The sequence below is a fragment of the Ursus arctos genome, unplaced genomic scaffold, assembly GCF_023065955.2.
Source record: "Ursus arctos isolate Adak ecotype North America unplaced genomic scaffold, UrsArc2.0 scaffold_7, whole genome shotgun sequence".
NCBI lineage: Eukaryota > Metazoa > Chordata > Mammalia > Carnivora > Ursidae > Ursus > Ursus arctos.
In genome coordinates, this window is record NW_026623089.1 from 60,341,627 (window position 1) to 60,363,662 (window position 22,036).

General features: G+C 42.5%; 1 protein-coding gene across 1 annotated transcript; it reads right to left on the bottom strand.

Annotated features, from left to right (window-relative positions):
* Nucleotides 1–835: 835 nt before the first annotated feature.
* On the bottom strand, nucleotides 836–8,275 carry ADO (2-aminoethanethiol dioxygenase). Its single transcript, XM_026504297.4, has one exon. It carries the CDS (start codon nucleotides 6,530–6,532, stop codon nucleotides 5,720–5,722), a length of 813 nt encoding a protein of 270 aa, XP_026360082.1. The 5' UTR covers nucleotides 6,533–8,275; the 3' UTR covers nucleotides 836–5,719.
* Between the last annotated feature and the right edge of the window lie 13,761 nt (nucleotides 8,276–22,036).

Below are 22,036 nucleotides of genomic sequence, written 5' to 3' on the forward strand. Positions count from 1 at the left end.
GCACTCAGACACTGCTGAAGACAGCATTAATGGGTTGCCAAAGGAATTACCCCAGGACTCATTTCTCTCTCGTCTTCTCTCCCTGATTACCCCTATTTGGAAGGACCACTAATCTGCCATAGGTTTGGTGGGTCTAGAGACTATCAAAATACCCAGCTCATTAGATAAGATAGATGTACAGCAAGACTATGAAAATCTCAAAGAAAGACACCCTTTAACAGGTAATTAAATAGGCAAATTAAATAGGCATATACGGGCCTCCATGGTACTACATAATAGCTTGCAAAAGAATACACTATAGGGTTCATTTTACTGCAAGCCTTTTGTAGTGATTTTGAAATATAAACCCCAAAAAGTTATCTACCTGTCATACAAAGTAAATGAGTTGGGTCTCTGTGACGTTATCTGTACTCTAAAATTGGGCCTCAGTATCATTTAAGTTCACCCACGACTTCTGGATCCTCACACAAGCATAACCTGTCGGAATACCCACTGTTCAGCTGTATCATCTGAGAACTGTCATGTTTGCCCTTTGCCACTCTTGGCCCCCTTCATACGTGGTTGAAAATTGAAGGCCTTTATTTTTTTTGCCCTTCAGAGCACTGGAATTTTGAGATCTAACTTGTGGAAGTAATTAATCCTTTTATTTCCTCTCTTTCGGTTACTTCAAAGATGCAGAATACCTCTTTCTGTAACTATGAAATAGAAATTTCTAAACTTCAGTGCCAGATTGTTCTAGTGACTAGTATTATTCCATTAGATTAATATTTCCTGGTTTGTCAGCATATTATTATCCTTGCTTGGCTAATTTTGTTATGTATAAAACAATGCCACATTTTGATACTTACATGTTTTTAATGAATATTCCGCTCCTACCAAAACTTCATTGTATTAAAACAGAGTACACCTAAATTTTATAAGATCTAGAATTGTCTTGCCAATTTAAATTTCAGAACACCTTTGATCAAGATAATGTAAACAACTGTTTACAAAGCAGAACTAGAAAAGGCTTTTTAAGAAGTCATTTTTAAAAGAATAAGATTAAATATTCTGATGATAGGCAAATTGGTTACATAATCATTTTCACCTTGATGTGGGCTTGAAGTGGCATAACATAACATAAGGAACACATTTTGGCGTTTTTTCACAGACAACTTGGTGGCTTTTACTTGATTTTAACATATTAGCTCAATCTTTAATCAGATTTTACTCTCAGCTTGAAACATTCAGGGTACCGTCATGCAAGTGTCTCATTTTTTACTTTGCTCAACAAATAAAGCATATAAAGCTAAGTCTGCTCCTCTTACATTCAATACACTTTATTGAATAATATTTCTGAGGGTACAGCTGTTACTGGGGATTCTTATTAAAAATAATCTTCGGGGTCCCTGGGTGGCTCAGTCATTAAGCGTCTGCCTTGTCTGCCTTCGGCTCAGGTCATGATCCCAGGACCCTGGGATCGGCTGCATTGGGCTCCCTGCTCAGCGAGAAGCCTTCTTCTCCCTCTCCCACTCCCCCTGCTTGTGTCCCCTCTCTCCCTGTCAAATAAATAAATAAAATCTTAAAAAACAAAACAAACAAAAAAAACTTCTGGGGGCTCCAGTCAGTTCAGGTGGCTGGCTGTTAAGCGTCTGTCTTTGGCTCAGATCATGATCCTGGGACCAGGAATTGAACCCCACATCAGGGTCCCTGCTCAGCAGGGAGTCTGGTTCTCCCTCTGCTCCTCACCCCGCTCATGTTCTCTCTCAAATAAATAAATAAAATCTTAAAAAAAACCCCACAAACTTCTGGAGAGTAATTGCTTAAAGATCACTACATCAAAAACTAAGGATATACTGTATGGTGACTAACATATCATAAAAAAAAAAGATCACAATGCATTTGGTATGGTTCATGGCATATTAAAAATAGGTCCATTAAGCCTAAATAAGGTCTTCAATTATTCATAAATCAGTGTATTTAAATACCAACTCTAATGAAATTAAGCCAAACTGTTTGATATATATTAAAAGTGGCTGTAGTGATATTTTAACTGTTTACATATATGTATATATATTTGGTGGGAATGAATGGTCAGCATCTTCAAGTACTTAAGATGCTGACAGTCCAAACTGCAATTAAACTTTACAGAAAAAGTAAAGATAGAAATAAATTTAAGTCCAAAGATTCTTTCCTTCATGGATAAAAGTATTTTTGTTTTCTTGCACTAGTTTATTTTCCTTAGCTTAAATATAAAAGGAACTATTTTCTGTTGTAGCAAAATAACATTATTAGACAGTTTAAGATGTGTTTTCAATCAGATCGTTTCAAAGCTCCCTCTCAAGGAAATAGACTATATTATTACTTGGGCTTTAGAATTTGCAGAAAGCCACCGTTTTTCAGTATAACATCATCCTACTGTATAGACTAAATCTTTAATGGTAATTAAAATGTAGACAACGTAGTATTCTTCTTCTCCATTTTGCAATAATCAAATAAGAGTTACCTCTAAACAATTTCAAACATGCCTTTATTTTCCATAAGTACACTGATTTTAATCCAGGAATGTAAACATCTCTGGATCTGAAAATTCAGTATGTATGTGGGGCTCGATAAATGATTTCCTTGACAGTAGATGCTTCACTACACTGAAATGATCAGTGGTTGGCTTGTTTGTAACCCGGAGTTCAGAATTCAGACTAGGAGGGTGACAGGAGTGGCACTGCCCTCAGATTAGAGTTGAACAGTAATTGGCTGAACCCTGACTTAAAGAACTACTGCTTCTTTGCTGCGCAGTACAGCTAGGGTACAAGATACAGTCACTGGGATTAGATGAGCTGTAACAGTCTCCCTGAGATGCCAGGGCTGAGGCACCTACAAGGGGACAACGCAGGAGGAACAGAAGGTGTGGATTTTGGAAGAATTTAAGGACTATTAGTCTTAAAGGTTCAGAGAACCCACTCCTGTTGACAAGTATTTCTTTAAAATGGACCCACGATTTTCATTAATAAACAGTAGTTAGTGTAAACTCAACCCATGCAGATCAGGCTTTGTAAAAAACCAATTCTCGTATAGTAGTAGGTAGGTACAGGATACTCTCTATTCATGTAACTGGCTTTCGGTATAACCAGAGAATAAAAAACCTTTAGAAGTATTGAGACAGACATCTCACTCATGAGAGGCAATTATTGCATTTGTTATTCAACAGAAAAGTCATTAGGATCATTGTGCTCATTAGTCTGTGTAGAGGAAGACAAATTTTTCCCACGCTGTTATTAAAATATCGTCTATATTGCAGGAATATCCGGAAATACAGTAGCAGCACATGAAGTCAGTCATGACCAACAGTCTATGCAGAGAGGTGCCAGCTTTGCTGCACCACATTCTCTATTTGTATTAAGAATATTCTTTCCTTAGTGGCTCACTGAAACAAGTTCTGTTTTCATCATTAATTTCCTCAGGATTTATTAGTGAACCGAAAGTTTCACTGTTCTTATTCAACTAAATTAGAGAGATTATCATATTGCTATTTTGGCCTGCAACAATTTCAATTATTCTTTTGAAAAGCACCTTAGTTTTTTTCATTCAATTTGTTTGTACTTGAGAACTTGAAAGTTTGGAAAAACAGTTTCTCCTGTATGACCGTCCTACGGCCAGAATGGGTTTTTGTTGGTTTAATGTCGGTCAGGTTGTATTACAGCATATACACCACTATCAACAATCTCTAGAAGTTAATCGACTTCTGGTGATAATTCAGAACAGGTAGGTATGTGATTGGTAACCATTCACATTCACTACTGTGCTATTAAAAAACCCATTTTTCTAAGAAAATCATCATTTGCATATCTAGGATTAAACTGAATGGCATTAAGAACTGCTTTACACTGTCCCCACGGCACACTAAACTATACCAGAATACGAAGCTACCATAAGACAATGTTAGCAACCCTGGAAGAAATGCTTGGCACTATGCCTGTCTCAGGTTTTACAACAGGGCAGCATTTCGCACTGAATAAGCATCTTTTTTTGGGGGGGGGGGAGGAGATCATCAAGAATTTGGCTTTTTTATTCTATTTTAAAAAATTGGGAACAAATATTCCTTCACCCTGGGCCATAGTAACTCAGTGTGCACAAAGAGGCAAAGGCACGGACTGTTTCTCCTCTGGGTTAACACTTTCCGCCAGTAGCAAATCTCTCTTTACTACAGACCTTAGAACTGGATTGCCATTTGGGCAAGTCAATCAAGAGGGCTTAGACAACAGCTGGGCAGATTTTAATGTGTTTATTTCTACAGTTTGTTTTTATTAAAAGTGTTGTGAAAAAGGAATCCTATAAATAGTAAAAAGAGGGAAGCAATAGTGCTCCATAGCCTGAAGCAAATGGTGTAAATACATTTGTAAACAAGGTAAAGTTGCTGAGCTTACTAAAAGGACAAAAATAAAACTAGTTACAGATAGCACAATTGTTTAAGAGGTTAGGAAGTGTTTTGTCCCAAGTTTTGGTGCTCTAAAATGGCCAGCAGTATAGGTAATTCTCTATTCTGTAGCCTTGGTCATCTGTGCCTTCTCTCTTCCTATAGAAAACCACACTGGATGAAGCAAACACTGGCTCTCTACTGTTTTGAGGGGTTTTGAGAACACTGCCACCAAAACAACACAGCTGGAACCGCCAGCCTTCTGGAACATTGGAGCTCCTGAGAGAATTTGAGACAGTCATCAACATTTTTCTCTATTTTTGCAGGAAAATAGTGGAAGTAAATAGGGGCATGGAATTCAACAGCTGGCTAGGAGTGTTTTACATTCAGTTGTCTGGAAGCATACCGATTCAGCTCCTTTGAATCTTCTTAGAAAACACAGAATTACCCTATCACCTCTTAAAGCACACTAAGACAAAAAAAAAAGTCGTTTGAGGATAATATAGTTTTTGCATTAACGGTCAATCTGCAACAAGAAATCTGTTCAACTCACAGATCTGGAGACTCAGGGGGAAAATAAGCTGTTACGTGACCATCTGTCACTGAGATACGCAGGTGCTGAATTTCTTAGTAGATGCTGCCAGAGTAAACCAGATGTGGCTACTGGGCAAGAGGAGGAAAGAAATTAAATCTTGTCCTCTACATGCATAGTTATATTTTCGGGGTGATGCCCCAATTCTGGAAAAAAGATCTAATTTCCACAACGAATCAGGCAGGACAGCTCACTTTAAATAGTAGCTCATCTTTTTATGCCTAGTTTTTACCAATGACTTGAACTAAAAACAATTCAAACCACTGGGTCATGCAGTCAATAAGTTAAAATTATAACAATAAGTAAAAGGGCATAAAGACCTAAGAGGAAAACAAACCCTATTTACCCGGGGAAGGGGGGGTGGGGGCATTTAGTGTATTTTGTATAAGATAAGGAACAAAGAATATTTTCATTATGGCTTTAGGATGGAAGCGCTTCAGTGACAGTCCCTTATCCCCCTTCCCCCAAATCAAAACCCCGGTGGCAGTGTCAGAGCCAGGAAACAACCTAGCCTACCCGCCTTCCCCACCCCCTAACCCGGCCCCGTGGCTGCGCTCCAGTCGCCCGCGCTTCCCACGGCTCCGACTCCGGAGGAAGCGGCTACAGCCCATTCCAGTAGATCCAAAGCCCAGGCCTGGGGGTAGGGAGAGAGCCCTTATGGTGGGTCGCGGGCAGCGAGGCCCAGATGTGAATAGGGCACGTCTTCGGCCCACAGCAACCAGGCGCAGGCGGCTTCAAGGGAAGACTCTGGGACCTGGATAGGGCTCCCCCTCGCACCAGAAGTCATCGGCTTGTGGGGTCTCCAGGAGCCACACCTCTCGGGGTAGGTCACAGGCCGAGCCGGGGGCCTCCTTGTCCCTGACGGGCTCCAGCACCCGGTAATAATGGCAGTCCCGGCCATCGTCGGGGTCATAGGGCGGGGCCAGAATGTCCAGGAAGGCGGCGGGTCCGTCCACAGCGTCAATCTGGTGCAGGTTGTCCTGGTGCGGAGTGAGGACGCAGGGGCCGCTGGCCTCGGTATACTCGGCCCGCGAGCGCAGCACGCCCGGCCGCACGGCGTCCCGCTCCCGGGCCTGCAGCGGCGGCTCGAACTGCTGCTCTGGCGGCGGGGCCCGCGGCTGTGGCCCGCCGCCCGCCTCCAGTTTGTCCATGCAGCTGATGCGCACGGTGCCATAGAGCACCTTGAGCATGCCGTGCATGCCCGGGTGGTCGTGCAATGGGATGGACGTGCCGCTCTTGAGCAGGAACACGCCGAGGCTGAAGCCGTCGGTTTCGTAGATGTGCATGTAGGTGACTGGCGGCAGGTTGGGCGACAAAGGCTGCAGCGTGGCCTTACGCGGGGCGATGTTCAGGTCCTCGGCGCGGACTTGGGTCAGCAGGTTCTTCAGCTTGCTCAGGTTCTCCGGGAAGCCCTGCGGCATCGGGGCCTCGGGGCCCGGCGCCGCTCCGAGGTCGGAAGCGCTGCGGCAGCCCCCGCTGCCCCGGAAGGTGAGGCACGCCTGGCGGGCGATCCGTTGGATCAGGGAGGCCATATTGTCTCGGGGCATGCTCGGCTGTTCCTCCGCGTGGCGAGGCCGGCCCCCGCCGCCCCCTGCTTTCCTCCGCCCCTTGCGGTCTCCGGCGGCCGCCAGGGCTGCCCGCAGCCCGGGGCGAAGCTAGAGGCCCCGCAAGTACCGGTCTTTCGGGCGGGCGGCACCGCCGCGGGTAACCTCAGCAGTCTCGCGCCCGCAACGGCCCGGCGCACCCGCCCCGCGCCTCCGGCGAGCGCGCACGCGCACGACCCACACGCCGCACTCACGCCCGAGGAGCGGGTACCGGCCGCGCGGACCGTGGAAGGCTTTGCATTACGCCAGACGTTCCATTCAAGTGGCCCACACCTACGACGGTGGCCGGCGCTCTGGCCGTTTTACAGAGCATGCTGGGACTTGTAGTCCGATATTACGGATGAGCGCGGAGAGTGTTTCCTTTGTCAGCTGGAAAAGGAAGGATTGGATTTGTTTCTTATAAAGCGCCCTTCTTTACGATTCCAAGGTGTATGCTTGTTTGAAAAAAGGTGAATTGGGGCACGAGAGAAGCAACCAGTTAACTACAACTCCCGGCACCCCCAGCAGGCTGGAGTGACGCACTTCCGGCAAACTGGCCTGTGGCGTGGTAGACTCTTGGCCACTGCATGGAACAGGGCAAGAGGGTCCTTAGCTTTCTGGGGCCGCTCGATCCTGTTTCTCCCAACAGGGTCGCTTTTCTCCGGCCCTACCCTTGGAAAGGAGGCTGTTGACTTAACTTTATGTCTTCCTGGCCACCTAGGCAGCAATATCTGCAACGGAGATTACTGGACGGCACTTTCGTAATTTTCCAAGTTTCTTAGGAGATGAGAGGGTCGAGGCCGTCCCTAGTGATCACGATTCCTCAGCACAGCCGTCCCCAGCTGTTGTTTGCATCAGGGAGTGATGACGCTGCTCTTCCGGTTACAGAGCACGATAGTTTTGCTGGGATTCGAGAGGCCATTTGCTGTGGCCAAGGATTATGTATACCAAAGGTTATCAAACCTTGGTTTGCCAAAGAAGCACCTGGTTGGGAGGGGGAGGTAGGGTGGGGCTTTTCAAAAAATATGGATTCCTGGTTGTCATCTAGAAATTGATTCACTAGATGATTCTGAGGCATCTTATGAGAAACGGTGTGTGTGCGAGAATCAGGCAAGCTCTTGACCTTCACCTTACCCTGAGTTTAAAGTACTTTGGACTTCCAAAGCTGAACATGGGCTTCTTGTTCGTTTTGTAATTGGAATGGTTCTGTAAATCCTCTCCAGCTGAAAAAGGCATGGTTTTTTAGTGGCCTGTGGAACCTATCTAACGGGCACTCAGTATATGGGAGGCACACTATACCCAATGAATATTATACTATTTAATCCTCATAGCAACTCTTAAGAGGTGGGCACTATTATTATTCCCAGTTTGCAGATGAGGGAATAAGTTGCACAAGGATAGTAAGGAATGGGCAGAGCTTAAGCGGCAGTGCAGAAAAAAGTACGGTTTTACAAAACAAAACAAAAGAGTTTGAATTGGTGTTTAAAGCACTAAATGTGGAGTCAGGATATTGTTTTCCCAACCTACTGTGCTACTTACAGGTTGTATGTCTTTAGGCAGATCCTGCCCTTTTAGGTCCTCAGCTTATTCACTTGTAAAATGCTGGGGTTAGGGTAACAGTCCTTCTGAACCCTAATTACTCATCAGAAGCCCCTGGGGAGCTTTATAAAAATAAAGATTTGGAGGTCTTACTCCACAGATTTTGATTCAGAAGAACTAGTGTGAAGCCGACAATTTTTTTTTTCCTAAGGTGCTACCTAAGGGATTTTTTTTTTAAAGATTTTATTTATTTATTTGGCAGAGAGAGAGACAGCCAGCGAGAGAGGGAACACAAGCAGAGGGAGTGGGAAAGGAAGAAGGAGGCTCATAGCAGAGGAGCCTGATGTGGGGCTCGATCCCATAACGCCGGGATCACACCCTGAGCCAAAGGCAGACGCTTAACCGCTGTGCCACCCAGGCACCCCCTACCTAAGTGATTCTTAATTATCAGTCCAGTTTGAGAATCACTGCTGGATCTGTAAATAGTGAACCAGTTCTTAATATTTGGTGATTTTGATTAAGACGGTGATTATTTGTTTTAGAAAGGACTCTTGATATTTATTTGTTCTTCAGAGTTGCCATGCCATTGTTAAGGTGTTGAGATTATACTGTCAAAGTTCACCGTGTAATGAAATCCCACGCAGTCTTTTTCTAAAGTGAGGACTGGTTAAATTAAGAGGAAAAACCACCTGTCTTTATTTACAAATCTGGATTTTTATTTATTGGTTTTGCTTCTATTAAGATATAATTAGCGGGAGGTGTAGACCCCACAGAACACAGAGTTTAGTAACATATAGATATATTTGATTTTCAAATCTGTCACTTCTTAATAGTTACCTGTACTTATTTAACTGAAGCTCATCTATGAAATGGGATCATAAGATACACGTGTAAAAAATTGTTCATAGCATATGGAACATAGTAAATGTCCCATAATAGTAACTATTATTATAGTTTTTAGATGGTTAAAAGCCATTTAGAAATTGGTAAACACTAATGAATTTAAATAATACCAGCAAATATTGAAATAGAATTTGACTTGAGAATCAGCTTCAAGGCAGAGATGAAAAAGATCATTTTTATTGGTTAAACCTTCTATCTGGTGATATCATCCTTCAGTTCCTTCCTATTATTGTTTGGCCAAAAACCTGAAAGTTTTCAAAGACTGCTTGAATCTGAATAACCTGGGGGCATTTCTTGAAAGTGCAGATTCCTAGATCATGTCTACACCTACTGAATCTGAATCTTTTGCGCATTAAAGGTTTTAAGAACTACTGAATGTCCACGGAGCATGTGGTACTTTTTTTAGGCCACAGACAGTCTACCTCCATAATTCCTTTCGATGCTGTCCTTAGGGCTGCACTGACGGATGAGATCAATCCTAGGGGCTTTTGCCCTTAAGAAGCACCTTACTTGCCCTTCTGCATCACTGCCAATAGCATTGGCTGAGTAGATTTCTATCACCATTAATGTCCTTCTTTTTATGCTCCTTATTCTGTTTTCCTTTGTGTTGCAGTAAGCAGAATGAAGATGAAAAGAAATTCAGAAAAGGGAACAAAGAAGGGATAGTAAACAAGTGCTAGAAATACAAGGCAGACACAAGATTTGGGAAAAGTTGGGGATAGATGGAACCAATCATTCAGAATCTATCATTCAATAAGTAGTGAGTTATCTGCTGAGAACCAGGCATTGTTCTAGGTTTTGGGGAATTCAGCAAGGAATATCAGCTTTCCCAAGGAATTTACCTGCGCGTGTGTGTGTGTGTGTGTGTGTGTGTGTGTGTGTGTGTATTTTGGGATGGAGGTTGTTACACAGTATAAATCAGTAAGCAACATAATTTTATTTTTTATTTATTATTGATTGATTGATGTAATGTTCCATGATTCATTATTTGCATATAACACCCAGTGCACCATGCAATACGTGCCCTCCTTAATACCCATCATCGGCCTATCCCAGTCCCCCACCCCCCTCCCCTCTGAGGCCTCAGTTTGTTTCCCAGAGTCCATAGTCTCTCATGGTTCATTCCCCCTTCTGTTTACACCCTCTTCATCCTTCCATTCCTTCTCATACCGATCTTCCTGTTATTTCTTATGTTCCATAAATGAGTGAAACCATATGATAATTGTCTTTCTCTGCTTGACTCATTTCACTTAGCATAATCTCTTCCAGTCCCGTCCATGTTGCTGCAAATGTTGAGTAATCGTTCTTTCTGATGGCTGAGTAATATTCCATTGTATATATGGACCCCATCTTCTTAATCCAGTCATCTGTTGAAGGGCATCTCGGCTCCTTCCACAATTTAGCTATTGTGGACAATGCTGCTATGAACATTGGGGTGCATATGGCCCTTCTCTTCACTACATCTGTATCTTTGGGGTAAATACCCAGTAGTGTAAGCAACATAATTTTAGATAGAGATAAATTTATGAAGACAAAACAGGATGATACGATGGTGTGCTATTTGTGTGTGCGTATGGTGTGTTACTTTAAACTGGGTAGTCAGAGGTAACCAGAAGATAACATTTGAGCTGCTCCTGAATATTAAGGAGTCAGTTATGGAAAAATCTGGGATCAGAGCGCTCCAAGCCTTAAGGTTATTAAACAGGGTATAAGGTACTGTGACTTTGACGCAGTGGGAAGGAGCTTGGTATAACTGGGGATGAGAATGAAGGCCTGTGAGGTTACACCACATAGTGACCTTCAGAGTTCCTGGGGGGAGATGAATTTGGGGAGGTAGGCAAGGGCCGTATTTTATAGGCCATTGTTATAGGGGGTTATGGGGAGTTGAGGGCCATGGTGGGGAGGTGGACTTTATTACAAGTACAGAAAGAAGCTTTTGGAGAGCTTTAGGCTGGAGAATGACTTATCTGTTTTACATTTCTCAGAGATTGGTGGGGAAAGAGTGTAACAGCAAAGAAGCCCTGATTAGAGTCAGTAATCCAGGGGAAAGACGAGAGAACTAGTGTAAAGATTAGGAATCTGTTTTGTAGGTGGATCTGACAGGGCTTGCTGATGAACTTTTGCTTTGACAATCTATTTCTTAAAGTGTATTCTCTCCACATTTTCTTTTTTATGAGTTGACAGTGATGTAGTGATAGGTAACACTGACACAGCCTGACTCGTACCTCTTGCCCACATCTAATTATTAAATTTAGGAGTGGGCTTAGCACACAGAAGCATGAGTAAAGCTGAATTTTTAAAAAATAGTGGCTTAATTAACCAGGAACCAAGAAGAATTGGAAAAGCCCCCAAACACAGACGCACAGACACACACAGACACACATACACCCATACTCCCACCCCTCTTAACTTTATCTCAAGTCTGATTTCTTCATTCTTTGGGAGTAAGTTTATATTTATCTTTTGCTTTTTTCCCTTGGCCTTCATTTTTATGAGGACTAATTTTCCTCAATTCATGAGATCAATTATCTTCTGACTTTTTCTCAAATCCTTCCTCAGAATTCATTTTGTCCATCTCCTCTGATCACAGTGGGGCCCAGTCAAAAGAGTACAAAAGTACTGACGTTCTCAAAATGCTATTCTCAAAAATGCTCCGAGTTCCTAGCCTGCGGTTCTTTGTTTGTTTAGAGGTGGGCAGGAAGGTTTCTTTTTTCCTAGTAGCTCTTGCCACCTTACTCCTATATCTGCCTTTTATGTTACTAGAGAACATGGTAACTAAATTGCTAAAGAATTTTTCCTACTTTTTGACTGACTTACTTATACTTAATTACATTAGAAATATTTTGGGTTTATATTGTGGCTTTCCTTTCAGTTCTTAGAAAATGTTAACATAGTTCTCATCTGTTATCGTGAATAAATGTCAAGTTATAAGAAATGCTTTTGAAGGCAGAAGAGCTGGTTCCAGGCATGGCTTTCACACTAACCAGCTGTATGTTCTTGAGCAAATCATCTGACTTCACTAGGTCCTAGTTTCTTAGTGGTTCAGGGATATATATAATCTCTGAGATTCCTTCCAGCGTCTCATTAGCTCCACATGGATGATGGAGACAGTTAAAAGGGCAGTTCAGACAAAACCATGTATTTTCTTTCATCTCACTTATCTAAAATTATTTTGAGCTCTGTCAATCTCTTAGCTCTGTCCATCTCCACTACCATGTTTTTTTTTTTTAAGATTTTATTTATTTTTGTGAGACAGAGAGAGAGGGAGAGAGTGAGTACACAAGCTGGAGTGGGGTGGGGGGAATAGAGCAGAGGGAGAAGCAGATTCCTGCTAAGCAGGGAGCCTGATGTGGGGTCCAATCCCAGGACCCTGGGATCATGACCTCAGCTGAAGACTTCACCAACTGAGCCACCCAGGCATCCTCTATTACCATCTTAAAAGTAAATCTGGGGGCGCCTGGGTAGCACAGCGGTTAAGAGTCTGCCTTCGGCTCAGGGCGTGATCCCGGCGTTATGGGATCGAGCCCCGCATCAGGCTCCTCTGCTATGAGCCTGCTTCTTCCTCTCCCACTCCCCCTGCTTGTGTTCCCTCTCTCACTGGCTGTCTCTATCTCTGTCGAATAAATAAATAAAATCTTAAAAAAAAAAAAAAGTAAATCTGCTCTACTCTACCTGATTTAACTTTGTGTGTTTATCTGAAATCAGATCATTTTGGTGTATGGGCTGTTCAGTTAACTATGCCATGCTCAGGATTTTTTAGTATTCAGGTTAGACCTCAGGTGTGCACATTACACCGATAAATTGTTGAGGTTGTGGTGTATGATGTAAGCTGTAGGACATTGTTTTCGAACTGTGTGGTTTCTGTAGACCATTGCAGAGGCAATGGAGAAAGAAATTAAAAATTAGGCGCATGCAGAGGGAGTTTGAGGAGGAAAAATGTGTGGCTTTTGCAATGAAAGAGAATGAATGAAGAGAAGCTTTTGCCATGTTCAGTCTGAGGCACTGCCAGAGTCCAGGTATGACTATTTTTGGAGGTGGTTTAAGAGAACACTCCCCTACCACTTTCATATTAGAGAGGCTTTTCTCTTCTTCTTTAAGTAGTGCAATTATTATGAGAACCAAAATAGTTCTGAACTGTAAATTAAATCTAAACACCTTTTACCTCTCTCAATTAACTTTTCCCCCCAATTTCATGCTGCTTGTTTTTCTTTCCCTTTCTTCCCCTTCTAAGAAGACATCAGCTGTCCCCACCTCCTCCGCTCCCCATCTGTCCTTTTCCTCTTGGCTGAAAGAGAGATTTTTACTTTATATTTATTTTAATTAATGGATTTGAATCACAAGTGGTGAAACAGTTGATGTTCATCTTCAAGAGGCAGTAAAAGGGAAAAATCATCCTCTCTAACTTGGCAGAAAAGACCTGTATGTTCATTGCTGCCGCCTGCCTGAAAAATGACTGCGAAAGGGGAAGGTTCCAGAGTCCTTTGTCCCTGCAGGGAGCAGATGCCACATCCCAGGATCAAGGGAAGGTGAAGATGGGAAATGCTCTTTAGAGTGAGATGTACTTTGTTTTTTCTTTTTTTGGAGAAAGAGAAAGAGAGTGAGTAGACACATGTGAGTGGGGTGGGGGTGGTGGGGGAAGAGCAGAAAGAGAGGGAGAGAGAATCTTTTTTTTTTAAAAGGTTTTATTTATTTATTTGACAGAGAGAGAGAGAGAGTGAGCACACAAGCAGGGGGAGCAGCAGAGGAAGAGGGAGAAGCAGACTCCCCCCTGAGCAGGGAGCCTGACTTGGGGCGTAATCCCAGGATCCTGAGGTCATCACCTGAGCCGAAGGCAGATGCTTAACCAACTAAGCCACCCAGGGGCGGGAGAGAGAATCTTAAGCAGGATCCATGCCCAACTCGGAGCCTGATGGGGGGCTTGATCCCATGACCCTGAGATCATGACCCTGAGATCATGACCGTGGCCAAAATCAAGAGTCAGTTGCTTAACTGACCGAGCCACCCAAGTGCCCCAAGAATGTACTTTCTTGGGAGATGTCTTTCTCAAAGGATGCTTAGTAAATATTGCTTGATGGTTTATGATCCCACCAATTGAGGATCAAGTTCCCTAGGAACAAAATACATCCCTGGGGCATATTTGACTGACTTGACAGTAGTACATGTTTCCTTGGGGGAGTGAAAGGCTTTGAAGCCTTCTTTTGAAAAACCAGTCAACAAATACCAAAAACCTCGCCCAACTAGGTGCTCTATCACAGCAGTTCAGAGAAAGCATGAAAGAATGCAGTCTGATCTGTAAGTGGACCAGCAGGCAACAAGGACAAAAGAAGAACTGAGAGGATACCAGTTCTGGCACTGGTTCTGACAAAACACTGTGTGACTTTGAGTAAGTCATTTCACTTCTTGGAACCTCAGTTCCCTTATTTATAAAACGAAGAATTTAGTTCAGATGGTTTACCACTTTACTTCCAGCTTTTTAGAAAAATCCATGAATTGTAAAAATTGTAATTACATGACAATAAGTAATATAATTTCCAACTGTGAAATACTGCAGAGCATCACAAAAGACACTTTTAAATGTATTTTTAAAAGCACCATGTGAAAAGAACACTCAGTAACATGCATACAATGATATTTGATTTCTCTTTTGTATCTGTGTTGTCTCTACCTAAAGCAGATTATATTGACATTTCTTGAATACAAAGCATTGAATAAAGCGAGCAAGACTCTTGTTTAAAATAATGTTTACCATTATTATTAAGTTTCCAAAGTATTTTTTAAGGAAAAACTTTTTCAAAAATTCTAAACATAAATTATCATGCACCAAAAGTGCCATGTATTGCTGTTGGGAAAAGCAAAACATGACTTGAGTTAACTACACGTTTCAACCGGACCTGCTGAGGTAATTGACAACCAACATCATAGCGGGAGAAATTCCTCTGAGGCAGCAGAACTTTAGTTTAATTAGATAATTAGCCCTGGTCAGCCTATAATGAATGCACAGGCAATTAGCAATGAATTTGAGCTGCTAAAACCTATTTTTCCTCTTTTGTGTCCCTTTGCTTTCATTAACAACTCTAACTACTGAACAATTTATATCTTCACACTAACAATCAACTTTATTATCATCCAACTCTTTGCAAGCGATAAAGCAATGAGACCTGACTGTTGGTTGCACAACATTAAGTGATTATGTTAAGTAATGCCATTTATTTGCCTAGCTGTCCCACTGCTATCTTATGTCAAACGAATAGGGTTCTTAAAAGCAGTGCACACTCCTTGATTTTGATGATTGCTTTATTTGTCAAATCCGAGCAACTAGTAAGAGATGTACCTCAATTTGGAGTTCTTTCTCCGTGGCTTTCAGTAGACTTGAATAAAAGGAAACAGTTCCATAAATCTACCTAAAACAAGACCCTCAAAAAAAGAGACTTCTAAAATTTTAAATTTTATTTTATTTTATTTTTTTGTGGCTTGAAGATTCTTACGTTTGGAAGCTCTTGAAGGTGCTTATGATGCATTTCAGTAAGTGAAAGTCCTCACTTGGCCATCTTTTCCTGTTTGAGGACAGTTTTCAATCTCATGGACAACAGAGGAATCATTTTGGCTTTTCCTCACATCCCTCTACTGCAAGTCTTTTTCATCCATCTGACATTTCTTGGGGGAAATGGCAGAGAAAAAGGAAGAATAAAGGGGAGTGAGAAAGCTAGGAGAGAGAGTTTTCAGCTATGGAAGAGCAGAAGTTACCAAATTGTGCAGGTCCTGAGAATGAATGGTACCAAAGTGTAAATGTCAGGAAGACATTTGGGATGCTCTGGTTCTGAGCTTGGAAACTGAAACATTCATTATATTTCAATCAGAAGTGGGTTTTGAAATATGGCTGTTAAAAATTTCTACAGGAAGATTTAACATCTACAAAGAGATATCCTTTGCCATATCAGAAACCATTCTGATTCTATTAGAATTTATGGAATCCTTAATATACAGAGTGTTCTTGTAAAAGTTGCTCTTTGACTTATTAATAATCTAACAAGATTTGGGGGATTAAACCTAATGTTAAAATATTAGTGAGCCGGTTAACAGCAGCTTAGTAACTATTTGAAGAAATATATTGCTTACTTTTAAGCAGAATTAAAAACGTGTAAACAGAAATCTTGTGATTGGAATATGAACATTGGCTTATAATTTCTTATCTTGAGACTTCCCATCTGGCTGGTCTTGGAAATAATTTTTTCCTTTCTTTCCCCAGCAATAACTAGCAATTAGAGTTTCAGAAATGCCAATTTTAATCAAAACTCTTATTTCCAAAATAGAAAAACTTACATGAACTATATAAAGTCTCTTCGTTTTCTTCAATCGGCTGTTTTGAAAAAGTAATTTAAATAATTCAGAGCCAGAATTATGATGTTCCAGAAACGTTAAGAAAATAGTGTGAATCTTTCCAAATTATGGTCATTTTTACTCGTACCATGGGCACAGTAATTTCACTGGCGTTGGTGTTTACATCCTCCAAATATCAACTATATAGCAGTTAGCTCTTAACAGAGTAGGTTTTCTCAACTTGAGCACTACTGACATTTTGGATTGGCTAAGTCTTTGTCGTGGGGGCTGTCCTGTGCATTGGAGGGTGCTTAGCAACATCCCTGGCCTCTACCCACAAGAGGACAGTGGCACCTACTGTCCCCCCCACTCCCCAACCTGAGATAACCATAAAGATCTCCAGATGTTGACAGAAGTCCCCAGGCTAGGGGGCAAAATCACCCCCCATTGGTAATCAATAATATAGAATAAGACCATGGCAATTTCTTCCTTTAAAAGCATTTCAACAGGAACAAAATGAAGTGTGTTGAATTTGAATTCTAGATAGTCTTTAGTAAGTGAAGTCTTTTTTTTCTACGTTATTTTATTTTATTTTTTTAATGTTTTTTTATTATATTATGTTAGTCACCATACAGTACATCCCTGGTTTCTGATGTAAAGTTCGATGATTCATTAGTTGCGAATGAAGCATGAGAGACTATGGACTCTGAGAAACAAACTGAGGGCTTCAGAGGGGAGGGGGGTGGGGGAACGGGATAGTAAGTGAAGTCTTAATAGAGAGAAAATGAATGAGAGCCTTGCTGACCTCCAGTTTGGAGTGGTTTTGGGGGGCACAGAAAAGAAAGCTCCTTCTCCCATATTGCGCCTGGCTCTTCCAAACGGCATGCTATAGTATTGGAAGTTTGCACTCCTGTTTGCTCCTTCTGTTAGAAATATAAATATTCCCGGGGCGTCTGGGTGGCACAGCAGTTAAGTGTCTGCCTTCGGCTCAGGGCGTGATCCCGGCGTTCTGGGATCGAGCCCCACATCAGGCTCCTCCGCTAGGAGCCTGCTTCTTCCTCTCCCACTCCCCCTGCTTGTGTTCCCTCTCTCGCTGGCTGTCTCTCTCTCTGTCAAATAAATAAATAAATAAAATCTTTAAAAAATATATATATAAATATTCCCAAGAGGATTGTCCTGTACATTAAAATGGAAACTTTAGTTTTAGTTTTCAGCTAAAAACTAGCATGTTATTAACATATATATATACCTACCTTTTTCCTTATGAAAAGGTCCTTCTGGAAGAGGACACTGAAGAAAATATCCTTGGGAATTGAGAGCTGGTAGCTGGATGAGAGTCAAGCACCATGTCTGGGAAGAGGAAGGGTAAAAGCGAAGAGGTGGGAAGCACTAGAAAGAGCCTCTAAACTTCATTTTTAATGGGTCAGCCTGAGTTACTCTTGCCATGTTTCAGTGTTTGCTTTTTCTGCTATTCCCTGTATCTTTAAATCCTCCCCCCCCGCCTTTTTCTTTATTTTTAAAGATTTTATTTATTTATTTGACAGAGAGAGAGAGCACAAGCACAAGCAGGGGGAGCAGCAGGCAGAGGGAGAGAGAGAAACAGACTCCCTGCTGAGCAAGGAGCCCAATGGGGGGCTCATCCCAGGACCCTGAGATCATGACCTGAGCCAAAGGCAGATACTTCACTGACTGAGTCATGGAAGTGCCCCAGCCCCTCCTCTCCCTCCCACCTTTTTTAAAGCAGCAAAGACTAGTAGATTGTATGGTAGTTGTTTTTTAATGTACTTTCTCTGCCACTTAGTGTTTGGTATCCCAAGTTAATTTTGAAAAGTTATGGGTAGATGAAATCTAAAAGTCTAGAGAAGGATTGACTAGATTACCTGGCTTCTAAAGGTACCCTCCATGCTGATAGAGGAGGGCTGAGCCCTGTCAAGCCTGCTTTTCCTCCAGTGCTGTCTAACACATCAGTGACTGGCAGTTTCAGGCCTGGAAGGTGGCTGCCTGGTCCTTCCAGCACCACTCAGCAGGTACCATAAAGGATGGCCCTGTGGGTACACTTGACAGCCTCTCATGGGTAGGCGTTAGGTGGGTGCTCCATGTAAACAAACCCACTTTCTAATGGTTAAACTATTGCTCCACTAAAAGGAGCTTTCTTAACCATGGGGAGACATGGAGATCCGTCTGCAGGCCAGCATGCTGAAACTGATTCCAGGGTGTTTTCCTACCTGCCTCGGTAGCTCCTCACGCTGAGCTTCCACGTAGCGGTAGGACTTCAGTTATTTATGCTCGGTATTTGTCTCGTTGGCTTTGCTTACGGAATTACTGCATCATGGCACTTGGACCACGACCAAACTTCTAAGTAGAGGTTCTGTTTATTTTGGTTTTTCCCATCCAATGTCACTTGCCTCTTCATTTCCTGATCTCTTCCTAAAACGAGGAGGCTGAAATACATCACAGAGCACAGCTGGATTTGGACACCAGGCATCTCCTTTGCAGGGACTTGCATGGAGCCTGATTTATTTATGTAAACATTTTGCTGCTCACTAGGTAAGATTATGGATTCCTTGATTAGTTTCTCATCTTCTACCTTCTAGTGGTTAATCCAACATGTTTTCCAAAGTCCAACTAAACATCAAAGTGTGTTTCACGAGTTTTTACTTCCAGGCTGTATAGCTTAATATTCTGCATGGACCTCACCATTTTTTTTAAGGTTCCTTATCTCAAACTGGACTAAATGTTTCCTCTTTTTTACTTTTGACTTACACACGTTATATAAGCAGTTGTCTTAATATTATATCTGGCAAGTTTCAGATTGGTTCCTTTTGGCCTAATTTTTCCAATCTAGCATAATGTTTTTACCTTTCTTCACTCAATTTGATTTTCCTACAAGGTTTCACATAGAGATAGTGTTTTATTATTGATAACAGTAACAAGAGTACCTTAGTACTGATGGCCATATGAGTGTTCACCTTTGAATAATTTGCTTCAGCCTTTTTTCTCCTTAAAATGTAGGGATCTATGGAAATGATCCCAATCCTGCTTTCAGACACCGAGTTTCCTTGTTCCCCTTAAGGTTTGGTTTGCTTGTTTTTTACAATTACCGGACGTTTACTATGGTGTTTCCAACTCTAGTAGGTATGCATGATCTCATAGAGCTGTCGTTACAGACAAGGTGAAACACTGAATAAAAGTTTAAATCGTTCCAAAGGAATAACATTCTTACTGGATTTTAGGAAATCTAGGAAAAAATCCTAAATGATTGTGAATTTATGTTATCTTAAATGACCACTTATTCTTTATTGTGGCTATCCTGGCCCTGTTTATTCAGACAGACATTTGTAAACTACTACCGACAGACAAAGGCGAATAGAAATCCAGGGACTGAATATGAAAACTGTTGACCCAAACTCAGTTAACCCATCTTGACCATGTCCAGGAATCATGCCATACAATTTTCCTTAGATTATATTTCTCTGAACACACACAGTTTAGAGAAACATGCTACAGAAATTATCTGGTGGTGTCAGCAAACAGTCATGAAATACCATAGACCAGAACAAGCGGTCTGTTACTTTCTTGAAACGCTACAGATTTTGCAGCAATTCCCTAAATTATATTACTGATAGAAAGTACTGTAACAAGTTGTTGACCAAAGGAACTTCCTATAAACATTTCACAAGACCACGTTAGATGGAAATGTATTTAAGATTTTGAACCTGCACGATTTAGTTCCTTGAAAAACTTCTGCCTCAGGCTATGTATTTTACTGGGGTTGATGAATATGGTCACCAAACCCATAAGAGGTCAAGTGGCAGAAGCCCCAGAGTTCAGCTAGAGGGTAGGAATCCAAGATGGTGTCACCCGGGCCATTTCCTCACTGTGGGGGGCAGGGATGGGAGGGGGAATTCATGTATCGGATTATACATTTCTTGAGGACAAAGACTACATCTAATTAACATATTCCTAGCAGAATTCAGAATGATACCATGACTATCTTAACACACCTTAGTGACCGTGGGGCTTATTGTTTTGCACTCTTTCAAGCAAAGCAAATTTTGGAATACACTCCCAGAAGGAATGGTCATTGGGAATTTTTGGGGAAGTGAGGACAGAGATGCTGCTTTAATATGTTCTTTGCCCAAGTGATAGAGGAATGGATTCTGAGTTGCTTTCCTCTTTTCACTTTCTATTAGAAAAGGGGGGTGGGGTAAACAGTTTTATTTTAGGTTTCGGAGCATCAGGCATGAAGCACTAAAATGAACTGTCAAAGGAATAAGCCAATCTAAGAATCTGTGATTAGTGATGGCACTGTCCCTTCTCCTCCTCTTCCTTCCCTGGTCCGGGGTGCACTTCGGGCAGCATGCCCGACCCTGGCTGCAGACACCGACCAAGACGAGAGCACTGTTGCTCCGTGTGTGTTACTGCCAAGGAACAGCTTTACTGGAAGCTGGAAGGGGTCCCAGGAGGAGACTGCCTCTGCCTTATATCTTCAACTGGTCCTCTGGGTCCCACGGGGAAGCCGGGCACTCTCCTGGGTCCTTGTACTGATTCATCATGTGGTCTGGGAAGGCTGCTCAAATGGCCAGCAGCGGACACTGGGAGAACGGAGCCCAGCCGTGACAATTTTGATTTCCCAAGAGACTCGATCTAATTAGTCCTTATACTACCTTTGTAAGAGAGGAAGTGCCAGAAAGCATCACCATGGAAATGAGCACGTTGATCGTTAATCACGGTGGAGACCTTGGGAACTCAGGTTTCAGTTACTGCACCTCTTCGAGCTGGGTGTGGTTTGGGAGATAGCACCCTAGTGCGCATTTGGGTGCACCGTTAGGCAGGTGGGGTGCACCTTAGCCTAACGGTTCCCCTGTGTCCTGCAGATGAACTCAGTTGTGCTGCGTCTGTGGTCTGTTCTCCCATTCACCTTCCTCCTGCCTCAGTAACCTCACACCTACCCACGCACACACCCAGGAATGCTCGCTTGCTCTCTCTTAGCTCTACATTTGGCACATTTCTTCTAGAAACCCTCTTCTCGTTTTGGTTTTAGCGCCGCCCTTCCATCCTGTCCTTAAATCTTTGCTCCTCTTGGATCCCCTCGGTGCTCGCTACTCGGCCCTTAAATGGTGCTGTTTGGTTCGGAGGGCCCGCCTTGCTCTCTCCTGGGGAATGTCAGTCTTCTTCACCTCTTCTTCCTTGGCCTAATGTGTTTAATCCTTAGTCTTCCTCCAGTCATATTTCAGTGTTCCCCAAACTCCAGTTCTTACGCAGGGGCCCCCTGGTTTTCAGGAATGAATCCTGTGAGAATATAATTTGCTAGGTCATTCTGCCAGCTTTTATTAAATAACCGATTTGTGGGAAAGAATACTGTACTCAGCTCTGTGGGGAAATAAGGGACATCGTCCTGGCAGGGTCCTTGTGACCTACCTCAAGACAGGCCATGCAGGGGCTAGCATGAGAACAGCGGCAGGCTTTGGGGATTTGTACAGCCTCTGTCACACGTTAGTAAAGACAGGTAGGGGCTCACAAAACACATCCAAGTCACCCCTAAGCAAGATGTGTTAGAAGAAGCTTTTCTGAGGATGTGCAGCTTAACCCAGATCTCCTCAAAAGAATTGGGAGCACTTGATGGAAAGGAGAGAGCAGAGGACTCCAGTCGGAAAAACTTGGAGCAAAAGCTCAGCCCGTGTTCTCCGCTTGAGTGTCTGTGGAAGA